We start from the raw sequence: 19,804 nt of genomic DNA, 5'->3' as shown, positions 1-19,804 counted from the left end.
AAGCTGGAAAGGTCTGCAACTGAGACTGATGAATCAGTCTTTGGAACAACTGTAACCTGATCAATCTACAAATCTAGCCTTTATGAAAAAGAGGTGGGAAAAACATATGTTGCTGAAAAGAAGCCATGGCAAAGCACATTTCAATTTGCCAGAAGGTATAGAAAAAATGTGGTTCATTGGTCTGATTAGACCAGAACAGACCTGTTTTGGCCATAGTGCAAAAGATTGTGTGGTGCATGGTGTTTGTAGCGCCATGTTGCGCCTTTCATCAGCAGGGACTGGGAAACGTGTGAGGACTGAGGGTGAGATACATAGCGCTTATTACAGGAAGAAAACCGGTTTCAGTGCGCATGTGAATCAATATTGGGATAGAGGGAAAGCTTGCAGCAAGACAATGACCCTAAACACAGAGCCACCATGAATGGCTGAATGATATTGCCACTATGAATGGCTGAATGATATTGCCCAGTTAAAGCTCTGACCTCAATCTAATTAGTAATCTTTGGCAAGCTTGACAATTGCTAATCACCACGATTTCCATCCCACCGGATACAGCTTGAACAATTTTGCCAAGCAGAACCGTGCAAAGCCAGTAGAAACTAACTTAAAAAGATTTGCAGCTGTAATTGTAGCAATAGGTGCTTCTGCCAAACACTGACCGAAGACTGCAACTTTGAAGTATTAAAGGAACGTTAACACCAAAAAATTGTGTTTCAAAAATTGCCAACACTGGTAAAACTGATGTGTTTGCTTTAGATACACAATTATATTTTACATAAACAACCTACTGTATAGCCATGGGAGCAACCATTCAAGCACATGATTCACAGTAGAAAACAAAGATGTTCTGAAGAGTCCCATTGTATAATAATACAGAGTTTATCTGCTGTGTAACCTGTGTCTTTTCTCATTTTTCAGCTTTGAATGGCTGCCCCATGGCTACACAGCAACTTGTTTACATAAACTATAGTAGTCTTTCTGAAGCAAACACACAATTTTTTTTACCAGCGCAAAGCAACACTGCATTGTAATTTCATTATTTTGAAACATTTTTTGGTGTTACTGTTCCTTTAAGTGTATTTTGTAAATAAAATAGTTAACATTACAAATTATATTGATTTTAATTCCAGGCTGTAGAAGAACAACATTTGGAAAAGTCCAAGGGGGTAAAAAAATTATGCAAGACACTGTATTTCAAAAGTAAGTTAATAACTTCCCATTTGCTTTATAAAATAATATAATATATCCTCTTGCACATTACCACCAAAGTTTAAGAAGTAAATGTACCAAGTACTCACAAAACATTCAGCAGCATCATCCATAAGTCCAAGCTGAAAGCGATGCTCATCTTTGAAGCTTTCTGCAAGGGCATGTCTCATAGCATCCGATGGAAGTACCTTCTCTCGGCTTGTTTGAAACTGTGCAAATATGGACTATACAGAATAGAAACAATAGCACTGTATCAACAATGAGCAGTGCTCTAACAAATCCTGCACTATTCTTCAAATAAGCTTCAATTAAAAGGTGAGTTAAACTCACTGGGATGGGGGGACACCAGGAGAGACACGTGGTGACGACACGTTGATAACAGAACAGTGGTGGAGTATACCAGCCGGTGGGGAGGTGCGGAGGGTTGGGAAATGTTAGAAGAGACCTGGCTAACAGTGTGCATGCCCCTGAGTTATTATTGGTGTGTTCTGACATTAAAATGCACTGCTTATATTATGTAATGTACTGTTTGCTCCATATGAAAATTGCCTAACTGTAGATTTAAAATACTCTCTCTGAAAGGCCTGTTTACCACACTAATGCCTGGAGAAGTATGAAACTGATCAATTTATATATTACAGAAACCAACTAAAGATTGTGAACAAAACAACAAACAAAAAATTGAATGGTTAATTGGTATTATAAAAAGCTGTGAGCTGACAGTAACCCTTTATTTGAAATTGAAAAACAAGCATTTACAACAATCTTACTTCCCAACAATCTTTAAAAATAAATGCAATTTGAAAAACTCTAATTTCACTAATTGAAAAGCTTTATTTGAAACATAACATAACATATAACATTTTTATATTTTCTTTTTGAGGAGCTTAAGCACCTGTTTGATTCTATTTTAGCAAGGTAGTACATCTCCTGCAAGTGCCAAGTATACATGAATGCTCCCTGAAGACATTCTTAAGATTTCACAATGACTAAAGGCTGAAGACTGAAATCACTTCCGCACCTAAACCATTATTATACATTGCACAGATAAACAACATAGAGATACACTGAGGAAAGGCAACCATCCACACACTGCTGCAGCAGGGCAGGCCTAAGAGTTTGAGTAGGGTAGTGGAGGCTGCCCATCCCTTAAAGGGGCATAATATGAGTAAAGAAAATAAGCCTTACAATAGAAATGTATTTCTACCTATACTTTTTTCACTATAACATTTAAAAACATAGGGCTCATGTAAGTCCACAAGAGCAGTTGCAATCCCAGTTCTTTCCCCACAGGCAGTTGCACATAAAACCACTTCCATTAAATTTGGTTCTGAATTGAGTGCTGCTGCCCCAACTGACACAGGGGAAACCTGTAGCTATCACTACCTTGTAACCAGGGGGTAGCTCCCAGGTTCCCTCAGCATTCTGTATATCCATTTGCTGACATTTTGTTGCCCTGAAAGAATAGACTGCACAAGTAACTTGCAGGCTGAACATGACGCCAGGAACACTTATAAAATATTCAAATACCTTCCATTTACAGGAAAGTTGATGACATACTTCTAATTTGGCAGCTAAGAAAAAACTGTAGCAGCTTAACATAACCCATCTTCCCATTTCAATTAATCAGAAACATGCTGTCAATGTTCCCTCCATTTTAGTTTTTTTGCTGTAGCTGCAAAAAAATTACTTTTTGTTGCACACTTTTAAAAATTGTTAAAATTATAAGGTACAAAAACTTACCTTTAATGCACAAAATATACAGGCATCTCCTAAGCAAACATGTCCAGTCAGTCCCCGTAAACTGCGTCGAAAAATGTCCAATTGCCACAGCACCTTTATATTTATAACAAAAAAATGTAACAAAAGGTGTTAAATAGAATCTGGACATAATTTGACTTTACAGTACTTTAAATCAGCAGTAGACAAATAAATGAAAAATGCCATTTCTTCTATGTATGTTAAATAAACTGCAATCATTCTGGTCTCAGATTTACAGCTGTTTTTTTACATCTCCCTTTCAAAATGATACATTCCTCTAAACTTTACAGTCTTCCTACCCCTAACTATAATATTGTAAAAAAAAAAGAAGTGTTAACAGGCCATTGACATACACTCGGTTTTGCCGTTTGAACCCAGAAGGGTGTAGTAAAGGAACAGTAACATCAAAAAATTTAAGTGTTTTTAAGTAATGAATAATAGTGTAGTGTTGTTGCCCTGCACTGGTAAACTTGGGTGTTTGCTTCAAAATGACTATTATAGTTTATATAAACAAGCTGCTGTGTAGCCATGGGGGCAGCCATTCAAGCACAAGACAAATAGTATATAACAGATATGTTATGTAGAATAGCATTGTATACTACAGAGCTTATCTGTTATAGATGTGTAACCTGTGTATTTTCTCCTTTTACAGCTTTGAATGGCTGCACCCACAGCTATCCAGCAGCTTGTTTATATATACTATAACAACTTCTTGCAATTCATTCAGAAATGCCTTTGTAACATTACTCACTGCTCAAGCCCTTTACTCTTGTTGCCCGGTGTGTCTGGAATGCACATGCTGCACTTAATAACAAAACAGGATGTTTATATAGGAAGGTGTTTGGAACAGTCACAAAAAAAGAATGTGCTACATAGAATCCAAAATATTTCCAGTTTTAAAGACAGCAAAGCAGAGAGTTAATTTTTATGCTATGCTTTCTCTTAAATGGGTAGTTTACCTTTAAGTTGACTTCTAGTATGTTAATGTATTAACTTATACATTATTAAATTATTTGCCTTATTCTTCAGTAGCAATAACCATTACTCTGCAAGGCTAAAATGTTATTGTTACTTTTTATTACTTGCACTTGAATATTTACAATAGTTAATGTTTGACATATTATACCACCTGTTATTACAATGTACTTCTAGGTTTTACCTTCTTAATCATTTTAAAATGGTTTGTCAGCAACTCCTATACAATTGGCTCATTTGAATAAGCAATTTCAGGTAATTTGTAAAAGTCTGATTTTTATTTTTGTGGTTGAATTCCTAGTGGGAGTCTGAGGTGTGTGTCTAGAAGGCCTATTACAGTGACCTATGGTTCAACTTTATTGCATATGGCCTGATGGTCTGAGTGCTAGTTTTATGGGCCTGTTTTTTCATCATATATTCAAGATTCCCACTATCCTGGAGCACCATCACTCCGCTAAAAGGGGAACTCCACAAACATACTTAAGTTAAGCCTTTTGAAAAGTAAACATAATTTCAAGCATCTTTGCCATGTACATCAATTTAAAAATATGCAGACTTTTCATGATTTTTAATGGTTTGGAACAATCCCCTAAACCTGGTCCCCTGCTGATCTGTCTGACTACTTTGCTGAGCTGGCTGACTACTGTTACTTTGTATCAGCAGCAATCTGTCCTCAGCCTGCATCCTCCAAACCCCACAATTCCCTGCACACGTGAATTCAATAAGGAATGGAACATCACAGAGCAATGCATTGTGGGTTATGTAGTTCCTGCATGCTGTCTGTAAGCTGTGGAGAAGTTGTTACGATTTTTTAACATCAGTGTTTAGTCCCTCCTTCCCTGCCAGGATTTCAAATGATGCAGACAGAGAAGAACTGTTAAACAACTGGATTTTAGCATAGAAAATTGCATTTATTCATACTTTTTGAAGAAACGGGTAACTGTGATGGTTATATCAGGGGTTTCTGTTTTATGTGGGCCTCTTTATAAAATTTTGGTTTGGAAGCTGGAGTTCCCCTTTAATAATTTGTTAACAAATAAATGGAGATCTCAGTGAATATGGAACTGTAGTTTTGTTTAGGTGTGCATTCATCTATTCTATAAAAGTTAGTATTTTCCTCCCAAATTTTAATATCAAGATAATATAGAAAGCAAAAGCAAATAAATAATTAAAAATTAATAGCAGCAAACCGTAGTTGGAACGAATTATATAACATACAGGTTTAGGAGGCCTTCGCCTATCAATTGGACATTTTAAGCAAGTTAGTCTCTGCTACCGTTTTGTGAGGCTACAATTATAATATTTATATATTATTTATTTTTGTAACTTATCTTTCTATTCAGACCCTCTACATTTTATCTTCCAGTCTCTCGCTCACACTACTTCCCGGTACCTAAGGTAAACAATACCCTAGCAACCAGATAGCTGCTGAAATTCCAAACTGAAGAGCTGCTGCACAAAAAACTAAATAATTAAAAAACATCATACTCTACATCATACTAAAAGTTAGTACCATAGATGGTTAACTAATGGTGGTTAAAATGATGAAAAAACCCATGCCCCATGTTTTCTGGATAAAAGTTCCTAAACCTGTACATTACTTGGAATGGGACTAAAGAACAAATATACCAACATATCTCTACAACCACTTAAAAAATAACAATAAATACACAAATGTATTCATGTAGTTATGTAGATGCCATAAGTCTGCAATATAATATGTACCAAGCTATGGTTACTGAAACGCCTGCTCTTCCAAAATAAAGACTGAATACAAGTATTTGATCTTTAATCTGGAAAACGATTATGCAGAAAATATTTCTCATGGATTCACTTTTTACCAAATAGTGAAATCTTCAGTAAAATGATTTCCTTTTTCTTTTTAATAAAACAGTACATTTTATTAAATAACTAAGCTGCACAATTGCTTGCAAACATATTTTGTCTATTAATGTTTAAATGTTTTCAGTAAACTTAAAAGTGCATCAATCCAAATTAAAGGTAAAAACCCTACATCACACTCATGGGGCTTCCATACCTGTGTTTGTACCAGTGGTCCTGGAATTGTTTAGACGCAAATATAAGGTTTTATTAGGAAAAAAAACGAGTACATTTTCTAATTAAAAAAAAAATATACAAAAGTTATATTCATAGATTTGCCTTTTATATTTTAATTTAGAGGCCAGAAATAAGTGAGCACTGGGAACATGAATTCATCTCTGAACTGGGAATTTTATGCAAGGTGTTTGTATGTTTTCTCATTTCTGCGCGGATTTCCTCCATGCATTCCTGTTCCCTCCGACACTCCAGAAATATACAGACAGGTTAACTGGCTGATGACAAAATTGTTCCCAGAGAGTGGGGGAATGTGATAGTCCTTAAGTTGGCCATCGACACACCGATAATATGGTATGAAACTAATTTTCTTATGATATTCTAGTGTGTGTATGATGGGAAATGAGAGGACCGATATGAGCAGAAGATTTGGCTCGTCGATCGGGCTTGCCAGAAAATTGAGATTGGGCACCTTTGAAGGCACCTGAACATCGGCCACTGTTAGTGCTGAATCATCAGATACAGGTAGAATTCTATTGTTTCTACCTGTATATCGGACGATTCAGCTCTACACGTGTGTAATGAGACTGACAACCTTTCCTGGAAAGATCTTTTCCAGGAAAGGTTGTAATTGTTACGTCTATGGCCTCCTTTACACGGTGAGCTTTACTGAGGCACAAACAGATGTGACGGATGGAAAACCTTTGTAAAGAGGTAAACAAACTGGATTCTATATAATTACAGGATAATAATATAATGAGATTAAGGATATGTTTTTGCAGTTTGACAAATAAATAAGCAGAATCATGACAATGGAAACTTTGTAGCAGTACGATTTCTAAGAACACATCTCTTCATTCACATAGGGATTTGGAACAGAAAAACAGCCAATAATATTGGTTATTTTAGGGCAGAGACACACGCTGCTATTTCTGACGTTTAGTCGCCCAGCGACAAATCGCTTCTTTTTCTTAAACTGGTTGAACTTCGAATTTATGGGAGTTTTTACAAACTCACATGAATTCGAAATTCGACCTTTGATAAATGTGCCTCCCGGTGTTTCTATATATATATATATATATATATATATATATTTGTCTAGAAGCAAGTTTTGCAACTGCTTTTTCAAAGTCATTCTGACCATTCACAGCTCCAAACAAACTTCAGATATTATAGATTCATTTGTTATTCAGGCCCATAAAGCTTAAAGGAACAGTAACACAAAAAAAATTAAAGTGTTTTAAAGGAATGACAATATACTGTACTTTTGTCCTGCTCTGGTAAAACTGGTGTGTTTGGTTCAGAAACACAACTATAGTTTATATTAACAAGCTGATGTGTAGCCATGGGGGCAGCCATTCAATCACAGGACACACAGCAGATAATAGATAAGATTTGAGATGTACTTTTTGTGATGTTGTCCCATTATGACCTACATCCATAAAAGCATTGTTAGCATTCCATAAAAAATATTACTTAAATATTGATTTATTAGAAAATGTATATTGCTATATTTACTAAACCTCTATTTCTTATGTAACCTTAACAGAATAAATATCTAAATGAAAAAAATGAAAAAGGATAATTTAGTCAAGCTGTTCATTGAGCTGTGTCAAGCTGTGTCTTGAGATCTACTGATCACCAGCTAAGGGTAAGGACACACTGGACGTTTTGTCGCCAACGTTTTAAAAAAGTAAATCGCAGCGACAAGACGATCGTCTTTTTTGAACAGACGATTCACAGCGACTATTGGCACAGAGCGATTTGTATCCCATTACTCTGTGCGGTACGTGCTCCACCCAAACCGGAAACGGTTTGTGCTTCCCGCTGTAACCTGGCGTCTTTACGTGCTTGCGTTCGCATTGTAATTTGAATACAATTGCTGCTACTTATCTGTATGTGTGTGCGTGTCTAGGAGATTTCAGTGCTTTTCTAAGTACATGCTATTTCTGATAAATCGCTCGGAAAAGGGTCTCAGTGCGTTTTGGAGCTACAGGCGATTCACAAATGCGCTGTGGGCACAGGAGCTGGCGTCTTTCATTTGTTTTTGTTCAGAGACAAAACGAGCGATATGTCGCCGCGATTTGCTTTTTAAAAACGTTGGCGACAAATCGTCCAGTGTGTCCCTACCCTAAAGGTCTACTGGTAGATCGCGATCTACCTTTTGGGCACCCCTGATACAGAGTTTATCTGCCCTCATGGCTACACAGCAGCTTGTTGATGTCAAGAGTGATAATCTGAGACAATGCAATTGGTTTTAAATCATTTGTGGTTTTGAGTTATTTAGCTTTTTATTCAGCAGCTCTCCTGTTTGCAACATCAGCAATCTTGTTGCTAAGGTCCAAAATACCCTAGCAACCATGCATTTAAAAAAAAAAAAAAAAAAAAAACTAAAATATGAGAGGACCCGAAAAGAAAATGGAGTAATAAAAATTAGCAATAATGATGTGGACAGTGACCCCTATTTGAAATCTGGACAGAGCCAGAAGAAGAAGGAAAATAATTTAAAAAATAAAAAGACCAATTGAAAAGTTACTTAAATTTAAATCTATAACAAACTTAAAGGTGAACCACCCCTTTAACGTGCATTTTCATCTTTTCATAATTATTTATACATTAGAGGTTAAGGGCACATGGGTTTTATCTGTTGCCATAGCTTGTCAGGCTATAGATTTGTGCACATTTCCAGGCAAAGAGAACCTGGCATGTGCCAGCACGCAGGTGATTTCAAATGCTTACAGTTATCTGTATTACTTCTCGCACTATAACTTTAACAACTGACAGTCTAAAAATTAAAAAAGAAAGAAAAAAAATTAGGTCTAATTCCATTCTCAGAACTTATACATCACATAAAAAAAAGTATATTGTAAAGAAGTTTGCTTTCAGCACAATCAATGCTGACTGATTTTTAATCTCCCATAATAATAATGTATTTATTATACAGGTATGGAACCAGTTATCCAAAATGCTTTTGAGCTTTCCGGATAAGGGTTTTTTCTGTAATTTGCATCTCTATTCTTTAAGTCTACTAAAAATTATTAAATGAACCCAATAGGATTGTTTTGCATCCAATACAGAGTAATTATATCTCAGTTAGGATCAAGTACTGTTTTATTATTACAAAGACAAGGAAATCATTTTGAAAAAATTTGATAAAAGTCTATAGGAGATGGCCTTTCAATAATTCGGATCTTTCAGGATAATGGGTGTCCAGATAAAGGATCCCATACCTGTATAATCGCCAACATATTCCACAGGTCTTTACATCAAACATCAAAAGAGGGTCCTGTCCAATAGTTTTGTCACTTAAACATCAGAACACTGTATAATAAATACATTATTATTAGGGCAGATTAAAAATCAGTCAGCATTGATTTGCGATCCATTATTCTGAAAAACCCAGGCCCCAAGCATGCTGGTCCTACAGGTCCTATTCCTGTAGTATATATGAAAAAGCCAATCAGAAATATTGAATCTATGGTGCTGCCACTATGGTTCTTATAACCAGTGCCAAAGATTTTACAATCCATGATACTTGAAATGGTGAAAGGATTATTACATGGCAACTCTAAACAATGGCCACTCTTTCTTGCATATTAACAATTACCAAATATATGTCACAGTGTCTTGCAGCTCATCTGCATAGTGACCAATTTGATGTGGTAAATTATTTGCTTAAATACACTTTTTATAGCGGTACTATAAAAATACAGGCAGATCCAGCAATTCAACCACAGAACAGGGCCTGATTTGGCCACGCAAATATACAGTGTGAAACTTGTCATGAAACATATTGATCCTGTCTCGTGGACCAAAATTCAAATCACTAATGGTAACCAGGTTGACAGCTGGGCTAATGACCACAAACACTGGCCGAGGTGATATGTCATTGATAAGATGAACCTTACATATATTAGCTTAAAATGAATTGAACACTAAAACACTTTCCACAATATTCACATGCTCCTTCCTCCATGATATGCAAAGTTTACGATTACATAGTTATGAGCTGGTAAACATCCTGCACCCAAAACTGAAGCACAGTTAATTTAAAACAGGTTTTCCAACATTTCCATAGACCAATGGAAGACAGACATAACGCAAATCTGGTCTAAACTGCTTAAAATGCCCAACAATATCGAAAAGCATGTGGTCACCTTAACAGAAAACTGTGCGTCAAACAGATCTGATAACCAAACTGCTGATTTTTTTAACTTCTTCAGAGAACTTCAAGCCTCTGCTGTCCAGTTTGCCAAATAACAAACGGTTATCTGTTAGCTGTTGACCCAGCTTAAAATTGAACAATAAACTCTTGCGACCCACATAGCACACCAAATTTTAACAGGAAATTGACTGAACTGCAAGAACTATATAGGAGCATATGGTAAATTTCATAACAAGATCTTAATTACTGTGATCTGACAACTTCAACTGAAATAAGGAGTCCAAACTATGTCCAAACCTTTTATCCAGAATGCTCGGGACCTGGGGTTTTCCCAATAGTGGATCTTTCTGTAATTTGGATTTTCATACCTTAAGTCTAGTAGAAAATCTTAACATTAAATAACCCCAATAGGCTATTTCTGCTTCTAATAACGATTAAATATATCTCAGTTAGGATCAAGTACAAGCTACTGTTTTATTACTACAAAGAAAAAAAATTTGATCATTTGGATAAAATGGAGTCTATGGGAGATGGCCAGAAGTCACCAGAATGTTTACAATCATATGAAAGCATAAACCCAAGCCAAATGCTTCTCTATCAGGCTGTGGAACTTTGCAGTAACTTTCTTATATCCTTATTATTTAATACAGAGGGAAAATTTTGCAAAGATAAGTGACACAAATTATATCACTGAGCAAGTTTATAAAGATATTTCACAGTTTATTTATTTATTCTCAGTTCTTGTTACTTTTAATTAGTATTCAGTACAGGTGTAGTTTTCTAAACAAGTGGGAAACTCCACCGTGCACTAAAGCCTGATAACCGAAGCCAATTTTCTTTCTTACGTACAGTAAATTTGAGTTGGCTAGACCAGTAACCGTCTGTTCCATTCATGCCTATGACAATCTGGCGGCTCTGTTCAAAATACAAGTCTAGGATCTGTTATTTGGAAAGCTTGGAACTTTGGGTTTCTAGAAACATAGCCCTTCCATAAACTGGAGAACTCTGTCTCAAGACTACTAAAAAGACATATATTAAAAAAATATTATTTTTTAATGATTTATACTAGCTTAGTTATACTAGCTTAGTTACCAGCAGTTACTTAGTAACAGCAAATGACAATGCTGTGTTTTGGATAAGGGAATAATGGTAAAAAGATCTAGTTTGTTAAGGACAGGAAGAGTTGCAGCAGCGTGAATGAAACCTTGACCAGTAGGACCATTGATAACATCCCAAATTCATCACTATATGACCACCCAGAGTAGCATATTCAGTAGATATGATTTCCAGTATCCATATAGTTAATACTGAAATGGTACTTTTCTCTGGGACTGATGAGTAGGATTGCCTGACAGAACTAGGTTGAAACAAATCAACAATTTGACAAAATGTACACACTCTTAGGCACACAGAAGGGGTTGTTCACCTTTAAACACTTTTTGTCAGTTCAGTTGGTTTCAGACTATTCACCAGAAATAAATACATTTTCCTATTACTTTCTATTTTTATTTGTGACCATTTTTCTAATATTGAACTTCAAAGTTTCAATTCTCACCTTGTAAAGCAGCTCTGGGGGGGTGCCGTCTCTAACTGATCTAAAATGATATATTTAGTTGATACTTTTGTTATCTATGTCCCTGAGCAGTAGCCCAGGGTTTCATTAAAGGCAGCTGTTAGAATTGATACAATAATTGCTAATATTATACAAATACTGTTGAGAAATGTATCAACTAAATGTAACAAACTGTAACAGTTGAGATGTTCCTGGATTACGGAGTTGTCCGACTGAGACACTAGAGACAGGTACATTCAACTTTAAGCTTTCATTTTGGGTAAATTGTAAAAAATAAAAGATGAAAGTAAAGCAACTGTAAAAAGTCTGTTTATAGTGAATAATCTGAAAACAGCTAAACTGAAAAAAAAGTGTTTTGAAGTGAACAACCCCGTTAAAGGACAACTAAACCCTAAAAATGAATGTGTCTAAAAATGCCATATTTTATAATGAACTTCTTGCACCAGCCTAAAATTTCAGCATCTCTATAGGAAAACTATCCGTGACACTCACATGCTCAGTGGGCTCTGAGCAGCTGTTGAGAAGCTAAGCTTACGGGTCGTCACAAATTATCAAGCAGAAAATGAGTTTTGTTTGTAATATAAGCTGATGCTAAAGGGTTGATTATTAAATTCTGATGTTAATTGCACTGGATTCTCTGCTGCCATGTAGTAATTATCTGTATTAATTACTCATCAGCCTTATATTGTGACATTTCTATTCCATGCGTACTGTATATTGTGAGTGGGTCCCTAAGCTCAGTAAGTGACAGCAGCACAGAGCATGTGCAGTGAATCAGCAGAAAAGAACATGGGGAGCTACTGGGGCATCTTTGGAGTCACAGATCTTCACTGCTAAAGGGTTGTGGTTGCCTTGGGCTGGTACAGAAGCACAAAACATAATGTACAACATTTCTACCTACTTCTTTAGTTAAGCTTTAGTTCTCCTTAAAGGGCAGAGACACACAGGAAGATTCAGGGAGATTTAGTCACCCGGCAACAAATTGCCTCTTCTTTGGGCGACTAATCTCCCCGAAAACCCTTGCCGCAGAATTTTTGGAAAACGAAGCGTTCCGTGTGCCATCCTGCCGGCGACGTAGATTCTAGTCAGTGGGAAGGCACTGCGGGAGATTAGTCGCCCGAAGAGGTGATTTGTCTCTGGGCGACTAATATCCCCATGGTGTGCCTCTACCCTAAAGGCATTTGTTGAATGTCAATGTCTCCTGTGGAGCATGGACATTGCATGTGCGGTAGGGTTGCCTTGTGAGTGTATATAAACAAATTAAATTGTCAGAATAAAACAGCACATGTCCTATTAATCTAAGTTCTTTTTATATTACTGTACCACAAAGCTTAAAAAGGTGCTGACACATATAAGATTCATATACAGCCAAAGGGATGATACATGAAACAGGAATTTAGACTTGGACCACGCTTTAGAACACTCTGTCCAGCTGTTGATGCACTAAAACTCTCATTGAGAAGGGGGGGGGGGTAGAAATTGCATCCCCAGAAGAACTGCGCAGGTTGCAGAAAGCTGTGGTGCAATGTAGGTGCCACTTACCTGCACGGCGCTGTTCAGGAAGCAGCTGTTCTGTCCGGGCTCATTGAAGAGGCCCTTGGTAGGTGCCAGAGAGAGGACGCTGCCAGGCTGATACACTTTTCCCAGGTTCCCTCCTGCCTGACGTCGAAAAAGCTTCACCCAGGCCATGCTCGCCCAGGGCTGTAATCCTAGCCGGTCTCCGGCAACTGCTCCGTGGTGCCGAAACAAAAAGGCACAACAGGTAGACAGGAAACAATAATCACACTCCGCACACTCGTGGAGGACCCATCTTCGCTTCTCTATCTGCAGCTCCCTTACGATCCAAAAAAAAAAAACTGCGGCTTTTCGCGTCCCCCCCCTCTCTGTGGTAGATTCCCGGTCGCACCGTATCAGTTGTAAGCGTTCTGGGCAGCAAGAAGAGAAGAGGAATAGGACGTCTGGGAGAGGAGGGACGGGGCGTGGTTTCGTGCTAAGCTGGGAGGTAACGCAAGCGTGCACGCGCAACGTTGAACTGCGCGTACTTTCCAGTTGCGTGTGTAATCATAGCGAACGATTAAGTGGAAGGGCGTGTGATTCTTGACCCTTCTGTCACAGTTACCTGCTCTCGGACAGATATGTTTGTAGCATTAAACGCTTCCAGTCAGGTACATAGTAAAAGTTGCTGTGCCGGAAGTTTACCTGTGCGTGACGTCCAGGGGAGGGTAACTTTCTTCCCACCAATAAGCGCATTATGCGTTGGTAGGAGTACAAGCTTGAGCTGAAGGTGAGGTGGGCGTGGCTTGAGCTTACCTTGTTGACAAACCGGCAGAGTTGCCAGGTTGGCGTTTTTCCAGCCAAATTGAGATGCCAATTTAACCCTTTCCCTGCTAGCCGTTTTGCCCTAGATGCGAGCATCTACTGCCAAGCAGTTTTTAAATATTTTGCACTCTTTCACTTTAAGGGCCTTTCCTGGGGCGGTCTTTTAGTTTACCCAGGAAAACAATATATCGTTTTTTTCAGGACAACCTGGACTTTCAAAATATGCAAGAATTTTGTTGTAATTCTACTTCTGTAAAAAAATATAGGCTTCTAAGTGTCTAATGAAATAAAAAAATCATGTTTCACAAAGAACAATCACATGTACCAGAAACATCATTTATTTTATGTTCTAGAACACAGCCGATTTGGACAGGTCTATGTCTCCTGAACGCGGCAATACCAAATATATATAGTTTTATGGAGATTTCTCACTTGCATAGATCAAAATCTACAAGCAGTACACTACCAAATTCCAAAGCACCGCTCCCCAAACGGCATACTTCTGATTTCAAGGCCAAACATTCCGCTAAAAGTAGGTTTACCCTAGAAAACTACTCATTATTAGAAAGAACAGATTCTGGTGAATCAAAAAAGGGTAAATATATCTTGGAACTCCAAACTACCAAGTTGCAATTGTTTCCTAAAGTTATAATGTTTTATAGAAATTGGTGAATTTTTTGAAAAATGACCTCAAAGCTTTCACTCTACAGTATCATATCTCCCACATATCATTAGGTATCAATCTAAAACACCACAAGTATGAAAGCCTGGGGTCCACTGAACAGTTTGATGCCCAATATGTATAGGTTTACCTAAGCATGTGGTATATAGGGGCGCTAAAATGTAGACACTTCATTTGAGCTATCAGTTCTGTAATTCCAGATACTGCAAAATTAACACATTTACATAGTTGGGGGGGCAAAGTTAAAAAAAGTATGTTCACCCCAGAAAACCATATATTTTCTGTAAGTACCCATTCCCCCGAATCCAAATTGGGTATGCATGTCTTTCTACTCCAAAGCACTAAGCCGCAAACCTTTCCTAAATTTGGTAATTTTCTAAAATCACCTCAAAACTTCCAACCTGCAACATTGTATTTCCAACATACTATTATGTATCAATATAAATCACCCCAAATATGAAAGCCTGGGGTCCCTTTTAACAGTTTGATGCCCAATATGTATAGGTGTACCCAAGCACGTGGCATATAGGGGCCCCAAAATGAAGACACCCCATATGGTCTGTCATTTCAACAAAATCAACACATTTACATTGTTTGGGGGGGGCAAAGGCAGAAAAAGTATGTTTACCCCAGAAAACCATATATATTCGGAAAGTACACATTCCCCTGAATCCAAATTGGGTATGCATATCTTTCTACTCCAAAGCACCAAGCTGCAAACCTTTCCTAAATTTGGCAATTTTGGTGACATTTCCAAAAATCACCTTAAAACTTGCAGCTTGCAGCAGCATGTCCCGCATACTATTAAGTATCAAGATAAATCACCTCAAATACAAAAGCCTGTTGTCCTGTGAACAGTTTGATGCCCAATATATATAGGTGTACCCAAGCAAGTGGCAAATAGGGGCCCCAAAAGGAAGACCCCCATATGGTCTGTCATTTCAGGTACAGCAAAATCAACATATTTACATAGTTTTGGGGGGGGGGGGGCAAAAGTAGAAAAAAGTAAGTTCACCCCAGAAAAACATATATTTTCGGAAAGTACACATTCCCACGAATCTAAATTGAGTATGCATGTCTTTGTACTCGAAAGTACCAAGCCATAAACCATTCCTAAATTTGGTGATTTTGGTGACATTTCCAAAAATCACCTCAAAATTTCTACCCTACAGCATCTTATTACCCACATTCTTTTAGGTATCAAGAGAAATCACCCCAAATATGAAAGCATAGGGTCCTCTGAACAGTTTGATGCCCAATATAGTAGTATAATAGTTGTACCCAAGCACGTGGCATATAGGGGCCCCAAAAGGAAGACCCCCACATGGTCTGTCATTTCAGGTACTGCAAAATCAACAAATTTACATCGTTTGGGGGGGGGCAAATGATAAATCAATGATAAAGCATCTCCCCTTAAATTGTAAAAGGAGGTAAAAGAATTTATGCATAGGGGCACATTTTGCCAGAGACCAAGGTTACTAAAATGGGCCTGTCCCCCCGAAGCAGAGGCTGACAGAAACCCTATAGATCCATTTGTGATTTACCAGTGTAGACAGGGCTGTGGGATTAGAAGAGGAGTTGGGGGGCATATAGTATACCTTTTAAGGAGATCCCACTGTTACAGAGAGATTTGTCAAACTGTAATTATAAATCTTACTCCCGCCCTCCCTGTTCTTTGCAATCGTCTCACCTCCCCCGCCTCTGATGTTTCTGGCCCAGTGGCTTCCTTTGGGGACTGGGCAGGACCAGTCAAATCCTCCCATCCAGTAACCTGTGGAGATGCACCAATGTTGGCCTTTTTGACTTGCTCACAAATTCACCTGCAAATGCATGGAACTTGTCAAAAAAACAATGGGAGAGCTGGAATTAATTACATGTACAGAATATTATTATATAACTGATATCACTGGTGAGATGACCTGGTGAGATGAAATGTGACTAGACTGAATTTAAATGGCAATACCTTTTTTTATGGAGAACAGTGGACTGAAAAAAGGTGGAGGAGTTTGAAGCCTGAATTAAAGCTATGCACTAAGGAAATGACCAACGATAGCACTGGGTAAGGTGTGAAATTCCAGTGGGTAGAGATTTTAGTTTCAGGCAGTTCGGGAACGCATTAGGAAAGATTATCTCATCTGGTAATAATGAATAATACATAATTCATCTACAGCATTTGTATTGGTGAGCATTTAGGGAACAGTGATTATAACATGGTCTCCTTTGAGATTATAGGGCAGAAACAACTGTATAAGTGACTAACTACATCTTAGACGTGCAAACTTTGGCAGTATAAAGGCATCTCTGCAACTGGGAAAGACCTTTCAAAGGGTTAAACACAGGGGATAATACATTGTTTTTAATATGCTGCTTAACAAATATACCTGTCAGTATGTTCCACTTGTAAACAAGGAAAAAAATAAGCAAGTATTGGGCCTTTAGTATTAAAGCAAGGTAAATTGGTTGATGAGAACAAGGAAAAAGCAGAGTATTTTTTCATCTGTCTAATAGTAGAAGCTTTGGATTTTGCAGTAATGTTACTGGCATCTAGGGCTCCTGTGTTGCAATGCTAACCTCTGAGCTAGTGATGTGTGGGCCGTGGGACATGCAGGTCAGGTCGGGTTGGTTCAGGCCAACTTCCACACAAAGTTCTCAGGCCGCAGACGGGTTCAGGCTGAACTTTACCCTGCACACATCCCACCCACAACCTTTCAGTGCCCTGCTTCCACCTCCAGTTGTGGCTTTTTATAGCCTCATGCCTGCATGCCCCACCTCTTCTGCGACAACTGAGCTGGGCGGGTCTAAATAAATAAGGAAATGCACTGGTTTAGGGTTGTTGTGGGTGTTTGTTGACCACACATAATCTAGTGCCAGTAAGCATTACATAGCACAGGATGGTTTCAGTGGCCTTGAACATGCATTTCTACAACAGATTTTTCTGTAAGAAGTCACAGCATAAAATGTAAATACACTACAGCAAGTATATTAACTGTGTATTCCAAGGATTGTCCCAATATTGGGTACATAGGTAACTATTAGCACATTTATTTTTGTTTATCGGCCATTTATTCTTCATCAGAACCAATCTGCCCTGCATAAAATAATCGAGAATAGGCAACACAAATGGCTTCTATTTTGAACATACAGAAGATGAGCACCACCAAGTTTTATATTTTCTGTTTTGTTTGTCCACTTTTTGACATGCCTGCTCGATGTTTGTCCTTAATCATATCATTGTACTTAAAAGGGAAGGAAACCTCCTCGGCGCTAACCCCCCACCCCCCCTCCCGTGTATTGCCCCTCCTCCCCCCTGGCCTACCCCTCCCGCTGGGCAAATGCCCTAACTTGTTACTTACCCTTCTGCGCAGGTCCAGTCCAGGGAGTTCACAGGCGACATCTTCTTCCACGCGATCTTCTTCCTGCTTTGACCGGCGCATGCGCAGTAGGATCGGTTCGCCGGTACGGATCTACTGCGCATGCGCCAAAAGTCACGCGCATGCGCAGTAGATCCGTACCGGCGAACTGCTCCTACTGCGCATGCGCCAAAACGCCGGTCAAAGGAGGAAGAAGATCGCGTGGAAGAAGATGTCGCCTGTGAACTCCTGGACTGGACCTGCGCAGAAGGGTAAGTAACAAGTTAGGGGCATTTGCCCAGCGGGAGGGGTAGGCCAGGGGGGAGGAGGGAGGGGGGGCAATACACGGGAGGGGGGAGGGGGTTAGCGCCGACGAGGTTTCCTTCCCCTTTAATACAATGCACTAAATGCATAACAGGGGGACTGTATATAGGAGAGACTGGGCACAATCTGAGAAAGAAATACACAGCACCGATTCGCTGTAACCAATAAACAACTGGACACACCAATAGGAAATCATTTCAATGGTTGCACCAGGTCAGAAACATAAACATGTGTGGATCTGGACTAAGAGATCATATGGAGTTTCTTTATTCCACATTCCATTAATTCAACCTCTTTTACCCACATAATCTTGTACCTTATCTGCTTGTCTCTTGCAGATCCCCTCATAAATGACTTTAACATTTTACTCCCAGAAATATTCCTTTTTGTTGGTCATTCGACCTGTGAGCTGAATGTTGGATATATACACCAGAGAACACCACAGCTTTTTGTGGTCAGCATGAAAAAGGAACTAAAATGTTCTGAAAGCTTGCTATGATTATCTTAGTTAGCCAATAAAGGTATCACCTTTATACCATTATTTTTTTTATTTCAAAAGGGTTGCCTGTAACATTTTTAACCTTGCAGCAACATGTGTAAAGTCAGCTAACTTCTATAGTTCTATATTCTGACTTAAATGTAAGGCACAACTTTATTTCAGGCAAAGTGGGCTGTGAGGTAGAGTTTATTCTATTCAGTAGCATTAGGTCAACAATAATTTAATGCTAATTATCACAAACTAATTTTAAATACAATTAACACTTATCTGCAGTTTAGATGCAGTAATTCTGCAGGAACATAATGTGTTTTCCTGTTATGTCTGAAGAGGGTGACTGTGTGTTGAAAATGCTCAAAAAAGTCATATTTACAGAAAGTCTTGAATCCCTGAAGGTCCAGCAAATGGATAGGATGTGGGTTTATGGAGCATGGCACACCCACCTGACTCAGTAATTAGGATTATGAAACATAAAGACACTATTTTACAGTTGCACACAGTCAAGCACAGATTCTATTCCTGGTGAGTGTCAAATAAACATCCTGTTTTGCAATGCGTTCGAGACATTCACCTAAATTATGAATAAAGTTATACAGCCACAAGTTAATATGTTTTTCTAAGAAAACCTATTGCCTTATTTTATAGTTCTACAGTTTGCCATTTTAACATTTGTAGCTATCACATATTCCAGGTAGTGAAACAGAAGTAGCAGCAGTCTACTTCCATTAATAAAGTTACTGCATTTCTCTTTATGTTGAAGATTGAAATACCATAGCTGCTTTTTCATTTGCATGTGATGATTGGGACTGTCCCCCCTCTAGATGATTTACTGTGGGCATGTGCACAGACTTTCTGAACTGTACAAAACTAACACAGTGTGTGCATCTTTGGATAT

General features: G+C 38.3%; 1 protein-coding gene across 3 annotated transcripts in view; it reads right to left on the bottom strand.

Annotated features, from left to right (window-relative positions):
- usp53.S (ubiquitin specific peptidase 53 S homeolog) overlaps positions 1-14,164 on the bottom strand; it is a 39,675-nt gene extending 25,511 nt beyond the window's left edge. Inside the window, exons 1-3 of one of the 3 annotated variants that reach the window (XM_018243371.2) lie at positions 13,281-14,162; positions 2,953-3,045; positions 1,299-1,433 (exon numbers count right to left, since the gene is read on the bottom strand). In XM_018243371.2, coding sequence (XP_018098860.1) covers positions 1,299-1,433; positions 2,953-3,045; positions 13,281-13,427 — 375 coding nt within the window. In that variant the 5' untranslated portion in view covers positions 13,428-14,162. Of the gene's footprint in view, positions 1-1,298; positions 1,434-2,952; positions 3,046-13,280 lie in introns of all 3 variants that reach the window. The other 2 variants (XM_018243372.2, XM_041579649.1) reach the window with 2 other exon arrangements.
- Between the last annotated feature and the right edge of the window lie 5,640 nt (positions 14,165-19,804).

This window comes from Xenopus laevis, chromosome 1S, assembly GCF_017654675.1.
Source record: "Xenopus laevis strain J_2021 chromosome 1S, Xenopus_laevis_v10.1, whole genome shotgun sequence".
NCBI lineage: Eukaryota > Metazoa > Chordata > Amphibia > Anura > Pipidae > Xenopus > Xenopus laevis.
The sequence above is the reverse complement of the archived record's forward strand: the minus strand, read 5'-3'. Positions and strand labels throughout refer to the sequence as shown.